The following is a 24,197-nucleotide window of genomic DNA, read 5'->3' as shown; positions in this document are numbered from 1 at the left end:
ATTTGGGATTATAGCATTGCTATCTTATTGTGGAGGAGGGGTTTGCGTGTTGCTGTGAAGCTGGGACTACTAGTCCTTGGTAGGGTCTCCCAAGAAAAATTGGTTTCAGATGAGGAAGCAGACTAAGAGCGGCTCAACAAACACTTATGAACTGACACTTGCGGCTTAGATCCACCTAATTTGAAATCAGGAAACTAGGGCATCCCCTGGAGGAAGACCTAGGGTGGAGACTGAACAGCAAGCATCTCATGGTTGGGCTTCTGTCCTTGGGCCAGTTGGGCTCAGCCCAAAGATAACATGGAGCCGCCACCCTGTTGGCCCACCACATGCAAGGTCAAGACTGGTTCTTGGGACGTGGAAAGCAGAATGGATCATGAGATTCACAGGCAGTATTGCAGATGTTGTATAGGACACATGTGGTTAAGAGGAGATGAGCTGGAAGGCAAATTTCTAAACTTTGTGGTCGATCTTTGTTCTGACCGCCACTGATATTCATGGCTTTGGGTAACAACTGAAAGAACGAAATCCAATTGTATCATATTGAATTGAACCTTGTCAGATTTTACTGTATCATATGCTATTTTATGGTATCCATTCAGGATGCATGATTTTGGAATTTGCCGATGTCCAATATGCTAATATTTACAAATCAATTTTAGCCAGTGCTGATATATCAATCCTGAGAATATCTTGTTAAGATGTGTTCCAACTTAAAGCTTTAGTCCTTAAAAAAACACAATTTAAAGTTTCTGGATGAACACATTAAAACACTTGAGACCTTAAACGAGACTTTTAAGTGTAAGGAATGAGAGTGAATAAGGAAAAAGACTTAAGCCGACATAACCAACAAAAACCCCACTAACTTATTTGTTCATATGAGCAATATTTACAGCTGATATAGGCAGATTTTATAGCCCAAACATTGATGGTAGAGATGTTCATATCTGCAGATACCAATAATTAGCTTTTAAGCTAATGTCTGCCTATACTGATGTCATACTGGTAAAATTATGCATCCCTAGTATCCAGTCGTACTGTATCTTGTTGAAATTCCATTGCATTGAATCAAATAGTATCCAACTGTATTGTATCGTCTCTTATTGAATTTTATGGAAATCCTATCATATTGAATTGTATGGTAATGTATCGTATTGTTTTTTTTCATATTGTGTCCAATACTGATATCATGCTGCTAACATCATGCATCGCTACTATCCAATCATATTGTACCATATTCAATCAAATTGTATTCTATCTTATTCAAACGTATCGCATTGCTTCATATCACAATGCATCCAGTTGTATGGTAATATGTCATGGTTTTGTTTAATATTGTGTCCAATTGTATCTCATCATATCATATGGCATCCTATCATATCCTATTGTATTAAATTGTGTATTATCACGTCATATTGTATCAAATTGTGTAGTTCCATTTCAGTATCAGAAGTTTTGCTCTTCAAAGATGTTCTTTTCAGCCGGTATTTCTTTATTTCCCTGCATAAAGAAAATAACAAAAGTCTTGATATTTCCATAAGCACCATCTATCCATTACACCGCTATGATACACCATAAGGCACAGGTTTTCCTTGTTAGTTTAGTTTTATTTCATAGAAAAAGTTTTGTTTATATCTCACACCATTTAAATTCATCAATAAAAGATATACAGTACATTTTAAAACCATATCCCAATGCTTTGCCTACCAAAAATGTGCAAATAATGAAAACTCACTTCAAAGCTTTAAAACCACTACAGATTAGAAACTAATCACAAAACCAGAGTCAATGCAGTACGTTGAAATTGGAATTTTTGGAGTCCATTTTTTTCCTATCAGCCGTGCACTGTTCAGGTTGCTAATTCAGCTCTAACAAGGATTATTTATTGCATGTTCATGTCTGACAGTGTATCATTAAGGGTGGATTGTATTGCAGTTTTATTACACATGAAAACTAACTGCTGACCGCCGAAAATTCTGCATATCAACATTTCCTGACTGCACCTTCATGATGTCAGTTGTGGTGACATAAAAAGGAATAAAACCTTCTCAGATCTCTGCCTGGCTTGTAAACCATGAACACCACAGAAACAGCCCAAAGATAATCTACTGGTTGTTCCCTTTCGTGGTTTGAAATCAGAGCGTCATCTGTAACCTTCCCTCAGTTTACTTTGCAACCGTTTTTATTGTTTGAATAAGTGCAGCAGAGAAATACAGATGGTAAGGTATCAATCTCTCCTCTTAGAAGAAAATTAAAGATATATACCGCAGTAAAATACATTAGCAGACATTTTTATTGCAGCCTTAGCAGACTGGATTACAACCAAGCAAAGTAACTGCTTTCCCCTAACCCCCTAGAGTTAGTATTGCTGTGTGAATCAGTTTTACCAGCACTGTTGTCCAAGCATTTACATTATAACAACTTGATGCTATTGTCTTGTGTGGCTTCCTGAATGAGGTTTGTATTCTTTGTGAATTTTTGGTTCATGATAAGATGGCAAAAAGTAAAAGGGAACAGAGGGAGGGCGGTGAAGTTCAGCAGAGGTCAGAGCTTGTATGGCATAAGAAACCACACACTGTTGGATGTAGTTATGATTTTTCAGTCTATAATTTCTCCTGGGAATTGGAGGTTTTCCCCTTTTTTAAGTGAAGGGCTTACTTTATCTGATTCATTCCTTTAAGGACAGTGGGTACCATGTGTTGTCCAGATTGCAAAACCCTGAGATGATTTTTTTTCTTATTAGTATCTGCACTGACTAAACCATGGGCAGACTTTTCTGAATGCATTTCAGAGCTCAACTGAGACGTTCTCCACAAACGAAGAGCATTTGTTTCCATTTTTGTCACAACATATAACCTAGAATTGGGGTTTCTTGAAAAAACGTTCCTTTTGCCCTAGACACACATTTGATGTAAAGGAGATGAGGCAGGAAGAATCCACAAGGAGAAGAAAGGAATGAAAGAGGAAGAGAGGAATCAAGGGATGACTTAGAGGTTTTGACTCCAGGCAGTGGGAGTTGATGAGTAGGAAATCCCTCTCCCCCTTAAGAGGCTTCCTCCAAGGGTCTTTAAAAACACATGGGGCTGCCATGGATCTTTGGCTCAGGACTGATAGAAAACAGATTCCCCAGCTGTACAGTTCAAAAGTTTTATTCCAGAACAATATACTCTATTTGTCCTGGGGGAGCACTGCATCTTGCCACTTGGAAATTAAAGATGACTTCTTGTGTGCAGTCTTTAAAAGTGTAAACCCTTTTGTCAAACATGAATTATCATACTGATTTAAAGGATACCACATGGATTTTTTTCTGAGGGGAGCTCAGTTATTTGACTCTGAAAAGACATGCTTCCTTTCATCAGTTTAAAAACTTGAAAACAATGAACAAAGTTTGATGAAATTAGCAAGTTCGAGGAAATTTGAAAACCTGAGGCCTTAGCTGATAATGCTCTACCTATAAAAAGTAATTATCCCCTTGGATGTATGACCCTTTTATTGATTTTATTCATCTATTATGGTCCATATAATTTGGCATTGTTGACAGTTTGGCCTTGACTCTCCAGAACATCAACCTTGTTGTCTTTAAAACATTTCTGTGTAGCTTTCACTGTATACTTCCGGTCATTGTCTTGCTGGAAAATACATCTTCCCCCAAGTTGTCGTTCTCTTGCAGACTGAATAAGATTGTCCTGTAGGGTGCTCTACCTTTGCAGGCCTTCCTGGGCCAGCTGCCAAGAAGCACCCCCACAAAATGATGCTGCCACCACCATTCCTCACGCTGGGGATGGTGTGTTTGTACTGATGTGCAGTGTTTGGTTTCCAACAAATATAGACCAAAGAACTTTCTTTGGAGTAGTCTTGGGTGTCTTGGTGGCCTCTATTGCTGGTCTTCTTCTTGCACTATCACTGAGTTTTATGAGGACGGCCTGATCTAGGCAGATTTACATATACACCATACTCCTTCCATTACTCAATGATAGATTTAGCTGAACTCAGGGGATGTTCAGTACCTTGGAAATTCTTGGGTATCCATCCACTGACATACTTTTCAATGATCTTTTCTCTGAGTGGCTTGGAGTGTTCTTTGGTTTTCATGGTGTAATGGTAGCCAGGAATACTGATTAATAACCAGTGACTGGACCTTCCAGACACAATTGGCTGGACCTCTGTTGAATTAGGTCACTCCCTTTAAAGATGGTGAATAAGCAATTTTACATTACATACAGTATTTTTGTTTAATTTACATCACTTTGTAAAAATCTGTTTTCACTTTGACATTAAAGAGGTTTTTTTGGTAAAAAAGCCAAATTATACCAACTATGATTGATTTATAGAAACAATAAAAGGGTAAAACATCCAAGGGGGGAATACTTTACACAGGCACTGTAGTTTCTTTAACACTGATGCTGATATTCTCTTTCTTTTTCCCTGCAGTGACTTGTCCTTGCAGTGGGGTCAGCTGTCCAGGCCTTACTCCTCCACTGACCGAAGCAGTTCCCTGGGCTCCATGGAGAGCTTGGACACACCAACACCTACAACACAGCCTTACTCCGACTCCCACAATTCCCCTGTCGACCCCGTTCTCTTCAACAACAAGAGAGACTCTGCCTACAGCTCATTCTCCGCCAGCTCTAACACATCTGACTACGCAACTGTGCCACTACGGCCTGGAGAAGCCTGCTCCATGGATAACCTCCTCCAGAGTCTGGGACCAGCTTGTCGAGGCTACCCTGGTGTTGATACCTCATCCCTTGGGAATTCCTCTGGTGAAGTCCTGGATGAGACACAGCTTGTTGTGCTTAAGTCCAGGTCGCTGACCAGGCCTAGACCAAGGCCTGTTGAGGTTAAAGAGAGGCCCTCCTCATGTTGTTATGAGGAGGAGCGCAGGGGAGAGGACTTTGAAATCGTAAGAAATGGGGAAATAGGAGCTGAGAGAAAGAAGAATCCACCTCAGCCTCCAACCAGGAAGGATAGTTTCAGGGCTACCCGAAGTCGCCCTCACTCAGCCAACCCACGCTGCACATCTGCACCCATTGAAATTTCCAGTGTTTCTCCTCACAGTGAGGAAACAAAGTCTTCTCTGAAAGTTGAATCAAGAATCCATAATGGCTTCTCCACAACAGAAGATAAAACTGGGAACTCCAAAGAGGATTCCTTGGACTTGCACTATCTCCAAAAACACTCTAAAGACATTAGACATATTAGATGTGACACAAGTGATGACAAAGACTGTTTTTCAGGGACGTCATCAGATCACATCTCTGACCCAGTCTCTGCCCCCTTCATCTCCTCTCGCCCTGGCTCCTTATCTGCAGAACCCTCCATTGAAGTCCAAGGGGAGTCTCATATCATAGAGTCCCAGCCAAAGCATTCCTCAAGGGGGCTTCACCGGCACAGCGCCCCTGAGAAGCTCCTCGCTACCCAGCTTCAGCTGTTACAGTTTGAAAGCGATGGCTCTTCATTGGAGCCTTATAATCCATCAAAATCTCCTGATCGTTCCTTGTCCCCTTGTAGTAGTCAGTGGTCCCATTCATCACTCCAGCCTGTGAGGGAAGACAAAGATCTTTCTCAAAACCAACCTCATTCTCAAAGTAAGTGGGATGGAAGTCGTTGCTCCACCCCAGGATCTGTGTTCTTGGAAGGGGGTGATGACGGTCTAAGCTCAAGTGAGAGGCTAGAAGGGATGGATGTTAATGGTGGTTCCCTGCCCTCAGTTGAGCATCATCATCCTTGGGGGCGATCTGTGAGTGTGCCAGGTGATCCCACTGGATCGTCAACCCAGGGAAGACTGAGCTCTGACCAAATTCTTGATGGAGACTTTGAGCCTGTTAGTGCTGCTGCCAGTGTGGATACTTTGCTGGAGGAGCAGAGGGTGGTGGACAAAGAGAGAAGCAGAGGTAAAAAGTTGGAAGATGCAGAAGGAGAAATGGATATGAGGAAGTCAAATTCGTCCAGGAACCATCGTCGGAACCGCCGTCGAAGCGAGCGATTTGCCACCAACCTTCGCAATGAGATCCAGAGGAAAAAGGCCCAGCTTCAGAGAAGCCGTGGCCCAGGAGGGTTGCTCTGCAGTGGGGAAACTGTCCAAGAGGAGGATGGAACAGATCTCACTGAAGATGGGGCAGAACCAGAGGATTTGCTTGCCCAGCAAAGAACTACCAAAGTTGTATTTGCTTCACCTGTTAGTTCCCGAGACACAAGTACCATGGCACCTGTTGAGAAACCAACTGAAACAAACCATAATGCCTCAAAGACTCAGCCCCACTCAACAACCTACCCTCAAAGCGACAGCCTATCTAGGTCTGTCCAAATTCTGGACCCTGGAGTGCCCAGTTTTGGGGTTGGCATCAGGGTCATTGAGGAGCCAGCTCCTGCTGGCAAAGCCCGCCGCTGGCGTTGGACCCCTGAGCACAAACTCCAACCAGAACCTGAACTAGGCAGAAGGAATGGAGTCTTGGGTGAGAGGGTGTTAGGAGTCTCAGGGTCAAGGCATGGGGTTTGTGCCTTCACCTCTTCATCCTCGACATACCATCGCTCATCTTCCTGTTCTCGGATGGACGAGTCAGATATCCTTCCATTTGCAGATAGAATGAAGTTTTTTGAGGAGACTAGCAAGGGCATATCTGGGTCAAATGGGTCAAGCTTGACAAGTCGCAGGCAGCACAGGCCCCAGCAACATACAGATCTTCAGGGAGGGGAGCTTGGCCAACACCAAACCCAAAGGAGGTACTCCTACCAGGGTGGCCTACAACAGGAAAGTGCCCTGCTTCCAAATACTGTGGAGTCCCGGAGGCTGTCTGTTAGTACCAGCAGAGAAAGGCAGAGAGAGAGGGAGAGGGAACAAGAAGAGAGGGCGAGGGAGAGGGAAGAGAGGCTGAGAGAAAGGGAGAGGGAAAGACAGGAGAGAGAATTAGAAATGGAAAGAGCAAGACTCAGGGAGATACAGCGAGAGAGGGAAAGAGAGGAGAGGCTGAGACAGTGGGAGAGGGAAAGAGAGAGGGAGCTTGAGTTGGAGAGAGAAAAAGAGATGGAGAGGGCCAAAGAGATGGAATGTCTCAAGAGAGAGAGGGAGAAAGAGCTTGAGAGAGAGAGGGAAGATGCTCAGGCCACCTCACATCAGGAGTTCTATGGCAGTTCTGAAGACTATCAACCTAAGGACAACTTCCACAACTTTCAGCCAAAGCCTCAGTCCTTCCCCCATGGCCATACTCAGAATCAAATCCCACGATCAGCTTTTTATCCAGTCAACATATCTTCACAGCCATTGGAGTATCAGCAGCCTCTTCAGCAGGGATATTCAGCGAGAAGCTATACGCCTACGGAGGTAAGAGTGCTCATCTCACCAGTAAATGCAGTCATAAACACTAATTCATGATGTACAAAATCATTTTTATCTTTAAACCAGGTGCCATTTGACCTACATGGATGCAACAACATATTCTTGTAGTTTTGTAAGAACTTTGTCTCAACTGGCATTAAAGCCTTGGTCAATTTTGGGCCTTGGATGAAGGAATTCCTTTATAACCCTCAAAAACAATGTCATTATTTTTTAAGGCAGAACTTTTGGAGGTATAAACCTGTTCACTATTCTAGTTGTGTCAGTTTACAAGTATGTTTACAAGCCTGCTGGCTGCAAAACCGATTCCATCTAAATGGGTTCAAATTTAATTTACAGCCTGTGTCTCCGCAGTGTTGAAGGTAACGCCTTTTCCAGTACACATTACACTTCTCTGCAGTTTCAGTTCAGGTTGTAGCCTGAACTGAAGTGACCACTGGAGACCTAAAGCTATCACAAATCTTTTAAACTATCATCAGAAAGGCTTCAAGTGGCTAAAGCTGGATGCTGAACCCAAGCGTTCCTTTGGTCCAAGTGCTCTATGGTTGAATGGTTGGTTTGAAATTGAACCTTACATCCTGTTTGCTATGAAAGTCTGAAATTCTCATTGAAGTACTTCTTAAAACTGAAAGGCTTGTGTCAGCTAAAATAGCCACTAGGGTTACATTATCTACCACTAAGTGATTCGAGACGCTTGGCTTGGGGTGCAACACCTCGTCTGAACTCAACCCAGCACCAACCTCGACATCTGACACTCAGCAAAGCCAAAACAGTGTTTGTTGAGGTATAAATCTATCATCAATTCAGCATTGTTCAGTTGAAGCTGACTTGATCCCAGACTTCATTCATGTTGGAATCTTTATGGATGTTGGCTTGATGCCAGGGTGATAAACCCATAAGATGGATGTTTGCTTTCTATCTGCTGCTGATGACATCCAGAGTCTTTAATGGTAACAGATGTGCTGGATGGACTACAGGCTGTTATTAGACAAACTACAGAGGCAGTAATACAAGGGGAAAATATTAAAGCAAATATAAAAAGCCCATACATGATAGTCATTGCACCGGTTACACTCGGAGCAATCAATCAAAAAGCAACTTGATTGGCTATTAGTTGACTACAAGACTAATTCTCCCTGGGTGTCTGCTTAAATAAGTTGACGAGAGTTATCAAATTCACTATCCTTGGACTATTAATGGTATCCATAGTTTAAGATAGTACTTTTTACAAGAGAGTTTCTTGTGAATTTTTTTTTTTTTTTTTTGCTTTATTATTAAATTGAGCATGTAGAATTTGTTCAGGCAGGCCACGTACTTAAGCTCTTCCATATCAGCTGATCTCATGCAAGCTCTCATCAGCTGACGGTCAGCTGATTCGCTCTAAGCACGTTGTTGGCTAATAGCACTCATGGTGCCATATTCAAACTGCTTTGGCCTTGCTTTGCTTTGCTGCTCCCTCTGCAAGCCACGTTTTTGCAACCCTCCTCCACCTCAGCTCCTCCTTTATTATGCATATAACTTAATCAGTGTTACTGTGTATCACTGATGCCTGCTCTGCTCTGGGTTTATTGCCAATATCACCATCCATTTTTGCAACTTTAACTCACTCTTAACCAATTTTAACCCCTTATTCTGCCCATTCTTGCCTCTTTTATCAATTTGTTTCATTTCTTTTGCCCATTTTTGCACTTTTTCTGCCCATTTTGCCACATTAACCCTATTCTCGATTCTCTTTAACCCCTTTCACTTCTGTTTCCATCCATTCTTGCCACTTTTTAACTGCTTTTCACCACTATTATTAACCATTTTTTTCCAATTTCAACCTGCTTCTGACTAATTTTCACCACTATTTCAGCTCATGTTGTCACTTTTACCTAATTGTGCCATTTTTTGCCCTTTTTGTCACTTTTAAATTGTATTTGTACAACTGTATTTTCCCCCAGTTGTCTCTGTTTCCCTTACTTTATTTTCTTTACACTGGACCGTTTATGCTGACCTACACGAGCTGCCGAATTGTCTGGGCCCCTGAATGTTCCCCCCTTTATTCCCCCATATGGGCAGCCTTGATTGGCAATTTGAAGTAAAAAGAGTTAAATAAAGTTACAGTCAAACCCAGTGGGAAAATAGCCCAAAACAAAGTAAATGGACATCATCAATTATCTGCTTCTTTGATTAGAATATGATAGATTTTCTTTGTTTCTTTTTAAGATGGAAAACTGAGATCTTTGAACTGAAGACATCAATTTTAAAGCCTAAATAAGCTACCGTTTTTTCCTTTAAGATTTTATTAACCATTCATTACAGTAGCCCATCTAATTGTTTGATTTATTCATAGCCCATAACCCAGGAGGAGACACACAAAATAAAACATTAAAATAAAAAGATAAAAAAAATAAATGCTGGTTTTGACATAAAAATGGTCTAAATTCAGTGAAACATACCTCCACCCCAATTAACCTCATTACTCATGAAGTATGTGGCAGTGTAGGGCAACACCCAAATTGAAGCCTTCTTTCATTCCTTCTGTGTTAATAACCAGCTATAAATCTCTTCCACAGATGTATCCCGCCCGGCAACAGGAAACTGCCAAACTCAACAGGAAGTACAGCTTAACTGAGAGGTGAGCCACTTCCTGTAGCAACAACACAGCAAAAACACAACCCTTACATCCATAATTCATTTTCTTATTCTTATGTCATTAATTTTTATTCTCCCTTTGCAGTACTGACATACAGTACGCTCCATTTTTGTCTGATTGTTGAAAAGTGGGTCTCCAGAGACTTTAGGTGGGGTCAGTTCATTGTGCACCGACGGGCGGAAATCCCACTCAGTCATGCCCGGCTGTGATTTGACTGTAATGAGCTTTAAGTGTGCGCAGCAATCATCCATGCTTAAAATGTGACCATAATGATATGTGGTTGGATGGTGATTTCTGTATATTGGGATGTGAAGGGGGGGTTAAAAAGCCTTGTGCTCATATTTGACCTGAGACAGACACAGTTCAGTGGGTCTGGAATGAAAAGAGGAAGTGTAGTTTAACCACTTTCTCTGACTGGGTGTTTTTGTTTGGTAGCATGTGGATTTCATGAGGATAATTCTCTCAAAATCTCTGCCACACAAACCATTTTACCACCAAGACCATCAAAATGTAGTTTAAGGGATGGGATCTCACATAAATTTGCAACTTCAGGCAAAGAGTGAATAAATCAAGAGAAAGCACGGTGGTCTAAGTGATATAATTGAAATTTCTAGCTGAATAAATGGTCAAAACAATGATCTGATAGTGTTGCTGATGGTATAGAAAGCTAGGTGGATTGAATTAAACAGCAGAGATATCTAGCTAAAAGTGTTGCATATATACAACCCAAATTCCAAAAAGTTGGGGCACTGTGTAAAATGTAAATTAAAGCAGAATACAATGATGGTCAAGTCTCATAAACCCAGACTTCATTCACAATAGAGTATTAACAACATATCAGGTGTTGAAGCTGAGACATTTTAGCATTTCATGAAAAATATTAGCTCATTTTGAATCTGGCCCTGAAACTGTACACTCTGCAGCATTGATAGTGCCTTTCCAGATGTGTTGATGCCCACACCATAGGCACTAATGCAACCCCATACCATCAGAGATGCAGGCTTTTGAACTGTGTACGGATAACAAGCTGGATGGTCTCACTCCTCCTCAGTCTGAGGATACGTTGACCGTGAATTTCAAGTTTTGATTCATGTGAACACAGAACAGTTTTCCATTTTGCCTCAGTCCATTTAAAATGAGCTTTGGCCCAAAGAAGACATTTTTTTCTTTCCATAATACAGCTTAAACTTGCATTTGTGGATGGCACAGCCAGCTGACAGACCCGAAGACCACCAGCATCCAATACTGACATTCGGACTTGTCCCTTGTGCACAGAGATTTCTCCAGATTCTCTGAATCTTTTGATGAAAATGATATTCAGAACAGTGGTTCCTAACTAATCAACCTTTAGGACCCACCGGTCTCTTTAATGCCAAATCGCTACCCAAACTGGCAGAGTAAACAGTCGGCTTACAGGGAGCAGCTTGTCCTCCACAAAAACATTCTAATGCAGAAAACGTAGCTCACATAGCTCTGCTAGCTGGATGAGCTACATAGATAAGTCTTTGTAAACCCTTGTTTTTAAAAGTGCTTTATAAATAAAGTTAATATTATTCTTAGTCTTATTATCATCATAAATGGAGCTACAGAGCTAATGTAGCTAACATAGCTCACATTGCTCTGTTAGCTACATAGATAATAGAGCTACAGAGCTACTGTTGCTAATGTTGCTAAAGCTAAACTCTCATAACAGCAATGTTATTATCATTATTTATGAAGCTAGGTTAATTTTGGCATACGTAGCTTAAGCTAACCTAACTTTGTAGCTCACATTGCTTACATAGCTCTGTTAACTGGGTAAGCAACATAGATAATAGAGCTATGGAGCTAATGTAGCAAATGTTGCTAAAGCTAAACTCTCATAACAGCAATGTTATTTTCATTATCTATGAAGCTAGGTTAGCTTTAGCTCCGTATACCAAAGCTTACTTCGCTAAAGCTAACTTACTTTTCCAGCCTGTTGTTGCCCCATCTCTACTTGTTTCGCAGTTTAAGGCAAAAGATTGAAATAGATTGGATAAAGTATTGGAGAAACGGTTTAGGAGTTAGCAAAAAGATTGGCTGAATACTTGAAGTAGATTGGAAAATGATAAAAGTAGTTGTCTTAAAGAAGGAGGTTCATAGTTGGAATAATGAGCTCAGAAAGTTGACTAAAATATTTCAAAAATGCTTGTACATTGTTGATTTAGTAGTTCGCTAAATATAATGGCTTCTGGAGTAGTTCCCTGCCTTTATCAAGTCTCTTTATTTTGTAATTTTTTGTTCATAACTATTTATGATCTATCACAGGGACTACTCGAGCTGGAGACGGGAGTCCAGACCTCCAGAGATTGTAAGTCAGTACCATCACCCAGGCCGATGGAGCTCCAGGCAGGTGGATGGTGGCACCAATGAGCAGAATGGATACGCTTTCCCTCCCCCACCTGCTCCTCTCTCCCTCCGAGGACGAGCCATGTCTGAAAACGACCTCCGCTTCGACAGCAGCCACCGATGGTCTCCGTCCATTTCTGTGACAACCAGCCAGACGCTGAGTGAGGTGGAGGAAGGAGCTGGTGGTGTTATCAGAGGTGAAGCCAACAACACCGCCCAGCAAAACAGGAAGAAGACGCCACCCCCTCCAAGACCCCCACCCCCAAAGTGGGAGCAGTTCCACCGCAGACGTGCATCCCACCACACCCTGTTCTCCTCCTCTTCTTCATCTGCTCCACACTCCAACCCTCCCTCCTTCGTCCCTCCACCAGAAACGTCCAGACAGCGCTCCTACAGCCTTCCTCCAGAGAGACAGGAAATGTCCGAGGGCTGCCACCGCTGCAGCTGCAACCAAACTCAACAGTTTTCCCACGCCCCGTCCAATCAGAGACAAACACACGCCCAGGAACCTACCTTCTCCCTTACTCTGTCCAATCAGAATCAGGTTCAGGAGCAGCCTTTTACTGTAGCGCCACCGAGTCCCATGTTCTCCAGGCGGACGTTTAGACCGGTGGCTCCGCCCCAAAGAGAGAGGAGTCCTTACTGTGAGCAGCAGGAGAGGGTGGAGGTTTTACCAACTCCACCACCACCTCCTCCACCACGAGAGGACAGTGTGAGCAGGTAAGCTGGGCTGAAAGTTAGACATTTACTGTCATCATTGTAAAATATCTTAAAATATTAAATCCTGCACATTAATTTTAGTTTTCATACTAACTCCCCAACCAGTCAAAGCTTGTTTATTTGGCCATTTTAGCAGTGCAAGGACTCTAAAACTTAATGGCTAGAATTTCAGAGGGTTGCTTAATCAAGTCTTCAAACACAACAAAGGATATACAAAATATATCACAAATGCAAGGGAAGGATTAAGGATTAAGGATTATAAGGATATAACAGCTTCTTTGAGGAAATGCTTTACACCTAATAAAAGCTATAAGACAAAGAAGAAGATTAGAAAATAAATTTTCTGTCAGATCCATTTCCTAGTTGAAACCAAACTCAAACAATGGGAGAAACTCCCGTTATTCTGTTTGTTTGTTGTTGTTGTTTTTGACCAAAAAAAGAAAAAAAAAAACGGAAAAATTAGCTATTATTTCATTTTTGACCAAAAATGGAAAAACAGAAAAATGAGCCTTTTTGTATCATGTCACCCATTAAGAAAGGTGGGATTTTCAAAATAAAAGCCTCCATGCCAAAACAAGAGCCATCCACTGAATTTTACAGTATTATAATAGGCAGAAATGCTCTATATACAATGTATGATAAATGATATTAATTGTAAATGTAATGACAATTTAATGGACTGTAATGTTATTACCTTTTTTTAATCTATTATTCTTATTTCATACGTATATACCGATAGATAGATAGATAGATAGATAGATAGATAGATAGATAGGTGGTATTATTATCATACTGTAAAAGACAATGGATGGCTCTTGTTTTGACATGGAGGATTTTATTTTGAAAAGTTCCCCTTTCCCAGTGGGTCACATGATTTCCTTATCCTCAAGTATTTCATTAAATGAAGAAAACAAAATAACTGAATTGAAAAAACACAAATTGGGCCTTTTTATTTTAAATGTTAGTTTTTTTCCCGTTTTTGTGACCAAAATGAAAATAACGGAAAGATGACTTGTTTTTCCATTTATTCCATTTGTGGTCAAAAACAAAAAATGAAATACCGGGAGGTTCTCCCACTTTTTGAGTATGGTTTCAACCAGGAAATGGACCTGCCAGAAAATACACTGACCCAGTATCTTGGCATATTTAATAACACATGTAGTAATGAGTGCAGTTCAAGTGGTCTTATTTCAGAGATGGCATCCATCACAGTACCACACCTGACGTCACTGAGCTCTTCAGAACGACCAATTTAGTATCATAACTGTTTGAGACTGAATAGCTAGGTGCTTGTTTTTATACACCTGTGGCAACTGATCAGATTAAAACACCTTAATTCAGTAATTAACAGGTGTGGATGAATGCTTTTAGCCAAAAGTCTGAACATAGGAGAAAAATGTTGCATAGATGTCCTTTAATCATTAATAATAAATAATAATGTTGTCTTAGCGTGTATTCCTCTTTGTTTGATGTGATATTAAATCTCTTTTTCTCTCTTCAGTGTATCTGAGATGAACGTCAGCCACAGCCCAGACCAGGACAAATTAAAACCTCACAAACCCCAGCCCAACGTGAGACCAGGAGCTGAATGGGAGAGGACTCCATCTCCCAGGGTTCATAGCGACTCAACTCTTCCACCTGTGTTAGAAAACGGAGGTTTTGATACAGATTTACCCCCTGAGTCCTACTTCTCCATCGACTATGAGCAGCAGCTTCAAGCAGGCGTCGACCACCAGAAGATCCCTGAACCAGGAACAGAATCAGAGACCACCCTCAGCCCCAGTCCTGCTCACAGCCTGGACGCGGAGCTGGACATCCCCATGGAGACGGACATCGACGACTTCCAGGAGGACGAGGTGCTCCCAGTGAAGGACGAGCCGATCACCAGCGAGCTCCCGTGCTTCGCTCTTCCCGTCACCGTCCTGGAGACAGATATCGACACTTTGCAAGACTCGTGCGAGGCCTCGCCGGCAGGCAGGACGAGGGTGGAGAGCAGCTCTGTGGAGGAAGAGCTGGAGGCTGGGGAGAGCAGCAGAGAAGAGAGGCTGAGTCTGGAGGAGCTTTTCCCCCACAGTGGTGAGGGGGAGTCGGGCACAGAGAGCTGGAGGGGAGCCTACCAAACCCCGGAGCACAACACCGACAGCCTGGATAGGTAACCAGAGAGAGAGAGAAAGAGAGAGAGAGAGAGAGAGGGAGAGAGAGAGGAGGCTTAAGTCTTAGCGAGGAATGTCTGCATTAATTACACAGGCCATTTGATTTGTACAAGACCTAACTGTTCTTGTCACTAAGCTCATTCCCTCTTTCCCACAACCTCTGCAGAGCACCTTAACACAGCCTGATCTCTTTCTGCTCTCCTTTTGAACTTCTATGGATGTTTTTTTCCTGCTATAACAGGTGCCACATGGGTAATTGTTACCACGCAGACAGAAAGTCCAGCAGAATTGACACAGCCATAGAAAATGCACAGAAAATTAGAGTTTAAAGTAGCACTCATAGAGTCCCAACCAGTCTTCTTGCTGCCATCTGCTTTTTTTGTCTTAACTTCTTGTCTTTTGTTGTTTTTATAGTTAAGATTTTTACCACCTGCCTCTTGTTTTCCTTTGTGTTGATAAAAGATTGCATTTCTAATTTATGTACTCCTCTAATCAGAGTATTTTATGACTGTGTGTCTGTTGAGTCGCTCTGCCTCTCTGCGTAAATAAAACAACCTCTCTCCTCCGTTTCCTCTGTGTCAGGCGGTCGGGCGCGAGCTCCAGCTGCTCATCTTATTACAGCACGTCTGCAGCCAAAGCTCAGCTGCTGTCACAGATGAAGGACTTCACGGATAACAGAGAGAGGAACGAGGACGACGAGCTGACGTACAAGGTAATAATATAGTATCTGCTTTGTTTTGAGTTATTTTTTGTCCAGTCAGAGTTTTGAGGGATTAAAGATTTATTGCCTGTCTGCAGAAACAGCTGATGGAGAGCCTTCGTAAGAAGCTGGGCGTGCTGAGAGAAGCTCAGAGAGGGCTGCAGGACGACATCAGAGCCAACGCACAGCTGGGAGAGGAGGTAGGAGAAACTTCAAACGCTTCTTTTGTCATATGATTCACCGTGACACCCAAAAAAACACAGGCTTCATTCTTTGGTTCAGGTTGTTTGTCTAGAACCTGTCCAAGCATTGAAAACATCTACAAACCCCAAATCCAAAAACATTAGGATGTTGTGTAAAATATGAATAAAAACAGTTTACAGTCATTTGCAAATCCTTTTTAATTAGTGTCTTCAGTCCTGGTGTTGTAAGGAGAAACAGTGATGTAACACAGCGGCCCTGTCCCAGCTTTTTTGAAACATATTGCAAGTGTGGAAATCTGTATTCATTTGAATACAGCACAAAGACATGATATTAAATATTCAAACTCATAAACTTTATTGTTTCTTGGAATCATTCTGACATTTTGAATTTAATGTGTGTTCCAAAAAAGTTGGGACAGGTGCAACTAAAGACTGAGAATGTTGTGGATTGCTCAGAAAACACCTGGAACATTCCACAGGTGAATAGGTTGATCTGCAACAGGTGACAGAAAATTTATGAGCAACGTTTCTCAATGTGCACTTGCAAGGAATCTAAAGATTTCTCCATCTACAGTCCATAAAATCTGGAGCATTTAAGGGGCAAGGTTACAAATGGTGATGGATATAACAACATGGGCTCAGGAACACTATAGACAACCACCATCATTTAGCACAGTAGGCTACTGCTTCTACAAATGTAAGTTAAGATTCTACCAGGCAGAAACAAAGCCATTCACCAACAATATCCAGAAGCACCGCTGACTACTCTGGCCCTCAGCCCGTCTGAGATGGACTGACTTAAAGTGGAAAAGTGTGCTGTGCTCTGACGAGTCCACATTTCAAGTTGTATAAGAAATAATGCCTGTATCTGTGATGGTGTGTGGGTGTATTAGTGCCTATGACATGGGTCACTCACAGATCTGTGAAGGCACCATGAAAACAGAGGTGGATGACACCTTTTTTAAGGAAGCCTCTGCTTCTTTCAGCAAGACTATGCCAAGCCACATTCTGCATGAGTTACAACAGCATGGCTTCACTATAAAAGAGTGAGCGTACTACGCTGTCTGGATGTGTCTTCCAGTGAAAATGTGTGGTGCTCTGTGACAGAGTTCATGAAAGGTGATGAAACACGATGGTAAACCTGCTCCTGCCCCAGCTTTTTTGGTGCTTATTGCGGGTATCAAGTCAAGAATGTGTGTAGTTTTCCAAAACCAATAGTTTATTAGTTTGAACATTTAGTATCTTGTTTTGTGCTGAATTCAACTGAATATAGGTTGGAAAAGATTTCCAAATCCCTGTATTCTGTTGTTATTCATATTCTACTCAGTGTCACAGCTTTTTTGGGATTTGAGTTTGTTTATTAAACCAAATATTTAGATTATCATTCTTTGTGTAAGTTAGCTGAGATCAAAATTTGTTGAAGTTAAACTGTGTATTGACAAGCTTTTATTTAAATATCCATCTTCTTCCACAGGTGGAGAGCATGGTGGTGGCTGTTTGTAAACCCAACGAGGTGGACAAGTTCCGCATGTTCATCGGCGACCTGGACAAGGTGGTGAGTCTGCTGTTGTCACTGTCCGGGAGGCTGCTGAGGGTGGAGACCACGCTGGACACACTGGACCCTGACACGGAGCACCACGAGAGGGTGAGGAGGGGAAACAGAGGTGTCATCTTTTCATGTTAAGAATATTTTGGGGGGAAAAGTGTGACTATTTTTATATTTTGAATGATGAAAAAAAGCTTAAATTAGGCTTTTATTAAAAGAAAATGTACCGTATGTAGCACTTAATCACCTATTGATGTTTTCTGTCCTCCTCTTTGTCTGCCCTGTAGCTCCCCCTGCTGGAGAAGAAGCGTCAGCTCATGAGGCAGCTGTCTGAAGCTCAGGACCTGAAGGACCATGTGGACCGCAGAGAGCAGGCCGTCAGCAGGGTGCTCGCCCGCTGCCTCTCCCCTGAGCAGCACAGAGACTACAGGTTAGATATTTTCTTAATTATGTTGCAGCATTAAAAGTTTTATTACAGAGGGATAAATGGCAGTTCATAGCTCTGAATTATGTTTCTTGTCTCTACTTATGTTTGATGTTATGTAGGCTTGATAAACCAGTATTTTCTGCAGATTTTGAGCAACTTTTGGGTGAAATTGGTCAAAAAAAAAAAACCCTGTGAAGGGGCGCAGGTGGCAGAATGGATAAGGCACACGCCCCTTGTAAGCGGGCAGCCCGGGTTGAAATCCAGCCTGAGGCCCTCCACCACGTCTCTCCCCGTTCTCTTCCCTGTTTCCGACTCTATCCTCTATCCTCTCCTCTATCAAATAAAGGCACAAAATGCCCAACAATAAACCTTAAAAAAAAAAAAAGCCTCAGTATTTTCACCATATTTTTAAATGATAAAAACTAGATTTAACTTTTATAGGGATTATCTAATAAAGCTTCAAATTGCTTATTAAGAAGAAAAAACAACAGAAAAAATATTGTAAAAATTGCAAAAATGCAAAAAAAAAAAAAAAAACTTGATTGCAAATTTTAACAACAAAAATGGATTGACAAATACTTAAACTTCATACTTCCATCATTAAAAAGCTAAAATCAGTCTTTACAGAGTGTTTAAAAGTTGTGAATCCCCCTTTGACTGCAAAGAAATCAACAAAAATTCTTTTGCTTTCCATTCATTTCAGGGATTTGCAAGTTTATATCAAAAGTAACATTACCGAGGACCAAAATAAGCGTGCAACACTACACATAGTCTGATTGTACATCATTAGCTTTTGTTTGTCCCACTACAGGGACATTTTCAGCTGAAGCAAAGACCACAGAAACAACATACTAAAGGACAAATAAAGTATAATAACGTAAAAAACACAACCTTTGAAGGTTTTTGGATACAGATATGTAAATAGACAGGGTATTGTCCATAGAAGCCCAGAAAAAAAGCAATTAGAATTAGAAAGAAATGTAACTAATTAGTTAAAATTTAAAGGAGAATCACAAAAGTTGACAATTTCAACATAAGATTGTTCAACAACTGGCCCATGTCCTCTATATTCAGTACTGTGCATTGCATTTGATGTTCTATCAGGGCACATTTTTGCTGGTTTAATATCCCTTCTTTGTTTTTTTTTCCCTTCATAGCCACTTTGTGAAGATGAAGGCGGCCCTGCTGGTGGAGCAGAGGCAGCTGGAGGACAAGATCCGGCTGGGAGAGGAGCAGCTGCGGGGGCTGAGGGAGAGTCTAGGACTGGGTCTGGGGATCGGTATGGGAATGTCGATGGGATACGGACATTACTGAAGGAAAAAAGAAGAAGAAGAAGGGTGTGTTGTCAGATTCACGTCACTTAAGTTTAAGATTTTTAAGAGATGGCAAACGAAGATTGATTCTTAAAGAAATAGTTTGACATTTTGGCATAACTTAGGATATTGACTTCCAGCTCAGCGTCCCTTAAAGTGACCATTTAATAGGTTTAAAGCCATTTAGACCACCTGGAATACATCAAAGAGGATTTACAAGAAGTGGACTTAGTTTCTTGTTCAGAAAAGTGAAGCAGCACCCTTTAAATGCCTTAATTATGCATGTTTCTTCTAAGGGCCAGCAGGTGGCGACCTTGATCAGAGTTGACTGAATTCCATTTGAAGATTAATTAACTTTTTATTGATTTAGCACCTTAGTTATTTTACACCTTTATGGTGTCAGTGGCTAAAACCGAGGTGTCTTGAATATACGAGGAAGTTTATTTTGTGAGTTTTGGTGCCATTTAAAGTAAAATAGGCTTTTTGTAGAGTGTTGATCCATCTGATTTATATGGAGGTTGAAGGAGACAAAATATGTCAAGTTTAATCTTTTGTTGTGAGTAAAGACACTTGACAGGAATACTTGGCATAAATGGATCTGACGTCAGCCAAATCTCAGCCGCCCCTCGCTAACTGAGCTAACGTTTGCTGATATCTTGACATTCATTTACTCAGTCACTTCTCTAAAAGTGCAGCCTTTCTGTTAAGTAAAAAGTAACTTCTGGCTCCAAAATAACAAGATAGGGCTGGCCAGAATGCCAAATACGAGACTACCCTTAAATTCAGGATAACCTACCAAGAAAATGTCCCTACTTCAGTCAGTGGAGCGGTGAGTGAAGTGAAAAATACGAGAGGGCTAGTAGGAAAATTTCAGGGTATTGTGGGGGTGAAAAACATGCTGCATGCAGCTCACCCAGGCAAATTCAGGAAATTTCCAGGTGTTCTGTAGGGCTTTTGATAACCAGTGGTCTAGCCGTATTTGAAATATTTTCACTGAACTGTCAAACTATCCCTTTAAGGATCAGAAAAACATAGATGCTGTTACACCTACAAATATAATAACTGCCCATAAACATAATAAGCACCAAATGCAAAACAAATCCATAGTTTTTGATATAAAAAATTTGTTGTTGCCTACTGCAAATGTAAGAACAATATCCCTACAAATGTAGTAACTATTATACTTGCAGGGATTTATTTTGTATGTGGAAATCTCTGGCTTTTAAAAATTGTATTATTTCCGACAAATGTAAGATGATCATGAAAACTGAATGTTTGTGGTCACTGTTTGTTGTAGCCTGTAGGTTCGCCATGAAACAGGAAGTAGTTTTTCACAGTCTTAAAGCACTTGTAGAGCCACTAATCTTAGCAGAGTTGATTCAAGCGTGTCAAAACAGCACTTTGAGGAAATTGTAAAGATGAAGTACAGAGACATTGTTTACCCAGCCAGTTTTATTGTTTTACAATAACTTAAAAATCCCCATCTATTCAGAATTTGTTTATGGTCTCAGAAGGTTTGTACCCTGAATGACAAAGTTTGTTTATTCATCTCTCTTTAAACTGTAAAATTACTTATATTTGGATCAGATGAACCCCCTCTGAGGGCTTACTTCAAGAAGAACCCCTTGGATTTTGTAGGATTTTTTCAAAACTGATATTAATCCTTTCATTTTCTCACTTACAGATTCTGTGCCAAAATTCATGGCTCTACGAGTCTTTTTGAAGACTCTGAAAAAATCAACTTCCTGTTTCATGGCGAACAAAAAGTCACCATGGCTCGTTTTTAGATGTCACTTGAGCTTTTGCTGACTCGAACCCACTGGCTATTGTAAAAAGGCTTCAAGAATAACCCCAACTTTCATTTTTCATGTTTACTTCTGTGGGGAATTCATAAATTTTAAGAGACTGTGATTTTCACATTCCCATAAATGTTTTAAAACCCTGCAAATGTAATAGTTATTATGTTAGTGGCAACTGCTAGCATGTTTGTGGGTTTTTACAATTTTGGGCAGTTATTACGTTTCCAAGTGTAACAGTTGTAAAGGTTTCTGGACCAAAGGCAACAGCTAGACCAGCTTGAGCACACAGAAAACTCAACTCTGACATCCAACAAAGGCCAGGACTACAACAGGATGTCCAAAGGATCATGAAGAGAAGGAGTGAACTTGTAAGTTTTACAGTCAAGTAAAAAAGACTCTAAAGTGGAGGAAAGTGATACTTGGACTCCCTAAATCTTCCAATACATTAAGAACATATCTATATTTTTGAACACAAAGCGGACAAGAGGACGCTATCACCCCTATCTTTCCTCAAGTCAAAGACTAAAACCCAATGCTAAAAAAAGAATGTAAAGTATACCTTTATAAGTGAGGATGTGTAATGATTATAACCTCTGTGCCTGAAACGTACTGTAACGCTAACACTAACCAGTATCACACTACGTTGCCAAAGACGCTTCATGAATGTGTCACTGAGACGCTGCTTTTTGAGTGTGTTTTCTTTTTGTATTTAAATCTCCTGGTTCAGAGAATCAAAGGAGACTTTATTTCTGGTGCTTCACACTTTTAAAAATGTTTCTGTTAACAAAACTGAAGGCTTTATCACAAATACCACTCCTGCATCGTTATTGGGAAGTTATCTTATTTTGTCTTTGTTGCTGGTTGACACCGTGGTTCAGCATACATATACTGTATTATCTACAATAAGTTCACTATATAGCTTTTTATTACTGTAATGTCTGTGGATGTCACATGTTTCACTGTGTGGAGTTTGACACCCCACCGACTCGTTATACTGTCACATATTTACTGTTCTGTACAGACGACACTTTGTTTATAATGTGAAAGATGTGTATATAGTGATTATGATGTTTGAAGCGACTGGAAAAGGTTGTAAAAATTGGTTGTTAAAGATGGACAAGAAGACTGCAAAGAGAAAAGTTTGTTGTATATTTTTGACTGAGAATATATCCCAAGTAGAGTAGCCAATTTTGCTGGTAGCATGATCACACATTTGGTCAAGTTTTTACAAAGTTAACCACCATGTTGTGCCCCTTACTCAGTCGTCTTAAAGCCTTTCAGTTAAAAATGTTGTCTAGTTCAAGTTTATTGGAAACTTTGGATTTCTAGATGAGAGTAAGATGAGACTGATACCCTTGTCATGTCTTTATGTGAAGTTTAAGGCCATAGCAAGCAGTTGATTAGCTAAGCGTAGCATTTTTTTTTTTTTAAAGGAGGGAAAAAGCTAGCTTAACATTTCTAAAGTAAACTAACAGTCAAGCAGTGTCCTGGCTAGCTTGTTTTACTAGCTTGCATCTGTGTTATTTTAATGGGGACTGCCTTGTCAAAATATCTTACTGGCAACAACTTCTAAGCTAAATATATAAAGAAATACTGTGCTTTTTTTACATCAACAAAAACCCAACCATAAAAAGACACAAAAGCTGTTGAGCATAGCCTATTTTAGCTAGTCACGCAAGCTGTTTTTAGCTAGCATACCACGGTGCTGTTTCACAGTCGAAAAAGACACAGAAGCAGGCTAGCTGTTGAGGATAGCCTATTTTAGCCAGTCAGGCTAGCTGTTTTTAGCTAGCGTACCATGGTGTTGTTTCACAGTTGAACAAATTTAACATGTTAGTGAATGAGCTTTGAAGAAGGACATAGTGTATTCTTTGTCAAGGCAGGCTCGCAAAATACCTCTTTTTCTCCCCCTAATGCTAAGCTAAGCTAACAGACCAATAGAATTCCCCTCACATTTCACAAACATATTCATGTAGGGTATCAATCTACTCACCTAAATGTCAGCAAAACATAAACACATGTATTTCCAAAACTGTGTGTTTATTTAAACAAAAATGCCAAAAATTGAAAAACTAGATGTTATTCTCATTATCTGTGAGGTTTAAAGGCAATAAATTCATGCAGAAAGAATACTGCAGCCTAACAAGTGATTGGAAGGATTTTGGAAGATGAATGTGTATATATTGGCTGTTAAAGGTGGTCCTGTTGAAATTATTAAAAACATACAGACTCATTTACTTTTGGTCTGCAGTATCATTTTAGTGGTTGGACTTTTTCTTGGAAGAAGCAACTTTATGTTTTTCAAAGCCACAGTTTTATTCTTGCTTTTATTCATTCCATTTGTTCATTCTCTAACAATTCCTGTTGTTTTAACACCAAAAAGCTTAAGATATCCACGATAATTGTTCTGAATTGTACATATTATGTGTATTTTTGTACTATAACAGCCATTTTCTAAAAACCGACTGGAAAAAGAAAGGAAAAGAAGTCACTTGTTGGGCTAGTGTGAGAGTATATTTCTTGTTCTTGTTTTCCCATGTAAGTTTGATATATTACAGACTTTTTTTGTAAAATGTATTTCAAAATGTGTAAGTGCAAACACTCCTGTGAGTAAAAAGTACCATAAATAATAATAATAGTATTTTAAACAAGCTCCATGTCTCCTGTTGTGATTGATATCCTCCAGCGTGAACGGTCTCTTTATGTGCAGAGATGGAGGAGTTTTTTTTCTCTCTTTTAGGGGAAAGTGTTGTTTGAATGTGGGGGGAGCGGTTGAGTAAATATTGCCATGGTTAAATGGAGGTTGATGAATGATGAGTGGAGTGGAGATAGAGTCGTTCAGCGGCCGCTCAGCAGGAGGTGAAGAGACTTTCTCGAAAGAAGTTAGTACCCATACCCGTGTAAAGTAAGGCTAAGTAAAACAAGGCCAGGAAGGTTTATTTATAAAGCTTTATGGAGCACAGCAATGCATTCAGAACCCTCTTAAGCACAAAACAAG

General features: G+C 40.6%; 1 protein-coding gene across 3 annotated transcripts in view; it reads left to right on the top strand.

The window, feature by feature from the left end:
- shroom4 (shroom family member 4) overlaps positions 1-23,850 on the top strand; it is a 106,094-nt gene extending 82,244 nt beyond the window's left edge. For 2 of the 3 annotated variants that reach the window (XM_041779965.1, XM_041779967.1), the window contains 9 exons: positions 4,429-7,318; positions 9,889-9,950; positions 12,258-13,058; positions 14,560-15,210; positions 15,794-15,923; positions 16,010-16,111; positions 17,589-17,759; positions 17,948-18,090; positions 19,245-23,850. In XM_041779965.1, the coding sequence (XP_041635899.1) occupies positions 4,429-7,318; positions 9,889-9,950; positions 12,258-13,058; positions 14,560-15,210; positions 15,794-15,923; positions 16,010-16,111; positions 17,589-17,759; positions 17,948-18,090; positions 19,245-19,401 (5,107 nt within the window). In that variant the 3' untranslated portion in view covers positions 19,402-23,850. The remainder of the gene's footprint in view (positions 1-4,428; positions 7,319-9,888; positions 9,951-12,257; positions 13,059-14,559; positions 15,211-15,793; positions 15,924-16,009; positions 16,112-17,588; positions 17,760-17,947; positions 18,091-19,244) is intronic. The other variant, XM_041779966.1, reaches the window with a different exon arrangement.
- Positions 23,851-24,197: the final 347 nt, after the last annotated feature.

This window comes from Cheilinus undulatus, linkage group 22 (genome assembly GCF_018320785.1).
Source record: "Cheilinus undulatus linkage group 22, ASM1832078v1, whole genome shotgun sequence".
NCBI lineage: Eukaryota > Metazoa > Chordata > Actinopteri > Labriformes > Labridae > Cheilinus > Cheilinus undulatus.
The sequence above is the reverse complement of the archived record's forward strand: the minus strand, read 5'-3'. Positions and strand labels throughout refer to the sequence as shown.